Genomic DNA, 5,528 nt, shown 5'->3' on the forward strand with positions numbered 1-5,528 from the left:
ATCTTGTAAGGGTTTTCATGATTATTAATTTACTTTCTTGCCAATTTATTTTCTTGTTCCCTATTTCAAAAACCCAAAAAGATACATTTCCATAACCAATAATAAATCATACTTCCCTAAAATTCCTTGAGAGATGACCCGAGGTTTAAATACTTCAGTTATAAATTTTATTGGGTTTGCTTTAGTGACAAACAAGTTTTTGTACGAAAGGATTCTCTGTTGGTTTAGAAACTATACTTACAACGGGAATTTATCTGTGAATTTTTTACCGATAGAAAATCCGGTTCGTCACTCTTCAGGTATTCAAGCCTAAGATATGCTTAGTCATTGTCCTACGACCTCTACTGACAACTATCATGTGCTATTGCATTCTATAAGCTTCTGCTATGCGACTCTGATTTTTAGTCACTAATTAACTAACTAATCCAAATATTCAATCAAGTCATACGTCATTCATCGAATTACAAAACCTAGGGTTACTTCTAAACTTCCTCAACTTGACCCAAATAAGATTTACGCTCATCCTAAGGCTAAGTCATACTTAGGGCCTTATAGGGTCTCTATGCCTAATACTAATCTTAACAATTTTCTACAGCTCCAAGTACAATATCTATTAATTTCCAACCATTCAACTTTTCAAAGCCTAACAACAGTTATTATACTAACCACCATTTCAATACCATCCACTCAATCACACTTAATCATTCCAACACCTAAAATATTCTATTCTCCATTTTCTTTACTTATTCGACAAAATTCCAAGGTCCACAATATCACCATACTGTTTATTCCGCATCCAATTATCCAATTCACTCACAATTTTATCAATGTATACAATTCAACCTCCCTTAGACATACTAAACAACTAATAAATTTCTACTTATCATAACTAAAATCGAATGTTAAACTCAGCCAAAAATTCAAGCCTAAATTTATTCTCGCTTATTTTTCTCCTTCTGTACTTACCTCTGCACTCTATAATCCACCAAGTACCAAATATTATTTTAACAACCTTATAATTTACCAGTAAAAACCAAAGTCATGTGGGAAAATCCCTAGTGATAACTTAACTCAAATTCATAGTCCCTTGGTAATTACATCCATATCCATGGGGGTAGTTCCTCATTGCTCCACATCTTTGACACAAGCACAAACGCAGCAGGCTCCAGATCGTGAGTCAAACAATTCACTTCGTACGGCCTCAATTGTCATGATGTGTTAACCATTACATCCTGATGTTTACATCAGAACGCACTCCAAAATTTTCCTATGAAATGTACCAATAGATATCTAATGGTCCATGGGGTTCAAGTAGTGCAAACACTAGCGCTGTAGGTAATCTTTTCCACAAATTGATGTTCATATCAACGGGGCATCCTTGTGTGTAAATTTAGTTATAGGTAACTTCATTTGCAAAAGCAAAGCTCTACAACTCCTCGTGATGCCGCACGCTCACAAGTCTCGTCTTTCCTGTTCAAAATTCTTGTCCTAAAGACTTAACATATCAATGGTTGTGTCTAAGAATTGCATGTGATATCGAAATGAGCTCAAGTTATTCGAAGGAATATCAGGCTCGAAAGAAAGCAAACAATTTCGTAGGGTATCTGTAAGAAGTTGAAAAGATGCATTATTTTGGGATCAAATAGGGTTGTAGAAATATTAGAAAATGCACTAGAAAGAGAATTAGAGTACACCTCAAAATAGAATTGTAATTTGAGAATCTTTAGAGGATACAATAAAGTAGATTCAATCAAAATACGTCTGTACTAATTTCAAGAGGATTACAAGCCCTTCAATAAGGCGGTTTTCCTCAACAATATACGTTTTGGCTCACATCAAGAAATACAAGGTTCGCACGAGGATATGTGCAAACAAGGAATAGGATTAGGCAAACTTTAATTTATTCACCAAGAAGGATTCCGAAATAAAGAGCTGTAATGCAATATACAAGGGAAAAGATAAGTCGGTTCGCAAGGATGTGTTGATGCTCTTATTCGTATAAAATCCCACACCGCCATTAAGAGTACCGTGCTTCCACAGCGTTACCCTGATTTATTGGTCTTTAAGGATTTAATGATTCGCGACGTCAACTAAAAACGTCCTTAAGTTATGTCGGCTCTAGTGGCAATACTTTATGTGGTACAAGTGAGCTTGGTCCTAAGTTTGATACTAAGTTTGACACCTTTAGTCTTGAACCCTCATCCTTGTTATAAGCTGTGAATAAACTCATTGTCCCAATATCGCACATGATGAGCGGATATTTTATACGCTTTTTGACATCATTTTCATATAGTTTTTAGTAGTTTTTATTCAGTTTTTATTAAGTTTTTATAGGTTTTAGTGTTAAAATCACATTTTTGAATTCTACTATGAGTCGGAAGAGCTTTTTTGGAGCTATAGAAGTTCAAATGGATCGCGCTCAACAGATATGGAAAGCTGACTTCCAGAGCTTTCCAGCAATATATAATAGTTCATACTTTGCTTCTGATTAGAAGGCCCAAAACTGGCGTCCAACGCCAGCTTCCTGCCCCCTTCCAGGAGTCCAGCGCCCAAAGGGCAGAGCCCAGCATCCAAAGGCCCAGAGAGGACCCCCTAGCTGGCATTCCAAGCCCAAGGAGCCTTAAAGCACGTGGATCTCATCAAAGCTCAGCCCAAACACTCACCAAGTAGGCCTCAGAAGTGGATTTTAACACTAAATAGACTACTTTACCCTTACTAGTCATCTGTTTAGTATTTAAAGGATTATGTTAATGTAATTCGTACCTCGGATGAGACTTTAAAACCTTTTAATCACTCTTTCATCACTCTCCAACTCAGGAGAGCACCATACACGTTTTTATCTTTATTTTTATTTTCAGTATGAGTTTCTAAACCTCCTAGGCTGAGGGAAGGAGCCCTGCTGAGTCCTATGAATTAGTAAAAGCACTATTTCTTCTTCTTTGATCTGTGTTTGATCTATCTCTGTGATGTATATCCGATCTTCGTCGTGATAAACAGGATGATTTGACAAATTAGCTCTGTTCATCACATTAAGACGAAAGTGCCTGACAAACACCTGCGTCTACTTGGGTTCGTGTGACTACTTGTCCGGAAAGCACGAACCAATAGCTATGTTTATACATCTCTTAGATTGTTAATCCACGATTTTGTTGGGGACTTCTCGAGACACCAGTTCAACCGATCTCCGGGGAGATTAGGGTCTCTGTGGTATAGGCTAGAATCCAAAGAAGTAGCGTTCTCTGATCCGAAAGATTCGACCTTGTCTGTGGCGTTTTGAGTAGGATCGCCAAGAGAATGATTTGCTAAGAGCTTCATCTTCCGTCAGATTGAATGACCACTGATAATGGCGTTTGACCTGTAGCAAAGGAGATCAAGGACCATTGGCGTGACTTTGATCACTTACAGCCTGCAATAGAAGAAGATCACTCACAAGCAAAGAAGACAGTAGTACCAGAGTTACTTTAGAAAGACAAAGTAACTCCAACTCTCAACTCTATTCCTATCCTCGAAAATACTTGTTTTAAAAATACAAATTATGAATAGTTTCCTCTAATCCAAAGACCTTCTGATTCTGTTTGACTAAGACCTGCAAGACAACCATTGCTTGCTTCAAGCCACAATCCTCGTGGGATCGACCCTGACTCGCTCAGGTATTACTTGGACGACCCAGTGCACTTGCTGGTACTGCTGCTGTTGTACGAAATAGTATGGGTTTTGTGTACACGCACACCAGCACAATACAGTTAAAGTTTTATAACCAATTAAACACCTACCTCTTATCTCAAGCTCCCACACAGGGCGTTCACAGCAAATACTCAACCTCACTGTTGGTTCTGACTCGCATCCTGGTTTTTCCCACGACGGCAATTCTTGGCAATGTGTCCAAACAGTCCACAAGTATAGCATCGACCATTTCCTTTTGCTCGGTGGAACTGGGCATTGTGGTTTCGTCTGAAGTTTCTTTAACCATGAGGATGCTGAGTGGCATGTCCGTCCGTTTTGGAGATCTGGCCTTTTGGTGCAAAATACTTTCCATGACCTCTGCTACAGGTACCCCCTTGACTATCTCTCATTATAGTTGTCCTCCTAATACAATCCTCCACAACTCTTGCCTTGTTCACCAATTTCGAGAATTCCCTAGTCTCCAATGGAGCCACAACACGCATGATATCTCCCCTCAGCCCAACTCAGTATTTGATGCATTTCCAGCCCTCATAGGACTCAGGAGCACCCTGACTTATTCTCAAGAACCTACAGAGTTCCTCGAACTTGCTAGTGTATTCAAGTACAGTCATGGACCCTTGCTTCAACCGTAAGAATTCTAACTCCATGGCCTCCTTTATTGACTCATGAAAGTACTTCTTGTAGAAGGTTTCCTGGAATAACATCCATGAAATGTCCACATTTTGTTGGTGTAGCATTCGGTGCTCTCCTTGCCACCATTGCTGAGCTTTTCCCACTAGTTGATAAGCCGTATATTCCATGAAATGGTCATACAGTACATGTTGAGTTCGCAATGCACGCTCCACAACTTGGAACCAGTTGTCAGCTTCGGTAGGGATTGTCGATCCATTGAAAATTGGCGGGTCAACTTTCAGAAAAGTAACTAGAGTTATCGGAACACCATCTAAGCTGTCCTCAGTACCTTCTCCATTTTCATTTCCGACTGATTGCCTTGTCTGCCGCTTAGCATGAGTAGTCATAGCAGTGTTTGCTTGAACGTGTTAACTAAGTTAGTCATCGCTGCCATGAGTTCAGCGTGATTGTCCATCGACGAGTTACCCTCATAATCTCTCCGTATACAAGTACGACCTTGTCCGCGGGTAGCCATTAGGGTTCCTGTCTATACCAAACAGTCGATATCAAGGTGATTAGTCACAATATCAAAGGTCTAGTGCTTCAATTATCCCAAAAAGGTGCTCACAAACAAGCATGCTATACATATATCAAGTAGATAACCTAAATAGCATGAAAGAAAAAGATACAGAGTATGCAATGAAGCACAATCGGTCCATCCCTTAGGCTCACGAGGACGAGCCGCTCTGATACCACTAAATGTAACACCCTAATTACCCTAAGCCTTACCTCATGCCGTAAAGCAAAGGTTAATCAGAGGTCACGACAATCCTAAGGCTTATACATAAATATATATATAGAAGGAATAATAATTCTAGAAGCCAGATGAAGAAATAAGCTCAAATCCGGAATTACAAAAGCGCGAAACGTTCTCACGAAACTACTAACTTAAGGCACAAGATAGACATACAGACATTAAGACTTATATAGATACATAAGAGTATAATAGTATAAAGATTCAGTCGCAGGTCGCGAAGTTTAAGCCGCCTAGCAACATACAGACAATACAGAGTTTTAAAAGTAAAACAACATATACAAAATATCTCTCTTATAAGAAAGCCTCTAAGGCATAAATAAATACAAAAGTGAGAAATCAAATCAAAATGAATAAAAAGACTTCAAAACTGGGCCAGGATCCTCCGCTCTGTCACCATCAAAGCAACTCACCCAAG

General features: G+C 39.1%; 1 protein-coding gene across 1 annotated transcript; it reads right to left on the reverse strand.

Moving 5' to 3' along the window:
• LOC107607506 lies at nt 4,188-4,703 on the reverse strand. The gene has a single exon (XM_016309457.1). It carries the CDS (start codon nt 4,701-4,703, stop codon nt 4,188-4,190), a length of 516 nt encoding a protein of 171 aa, XP_016164943.1.

The sequence above is a fragment of the Arachis ipaensis genome, chromosome B01 (genome assembly GCF_000816755.2).
Source record: "Arachis ipaensis cultivar K30076 chromosome B01, Araip1.1, whole genome shotgun sequence".
In the NCBI taxonomy this organism is placed as follows: Eukaryota; Viridiplantae; Streptophyta; class Magnoliopsida; order Fabales; family Fabaceae; genus Arachis; species Arachis ipaensis.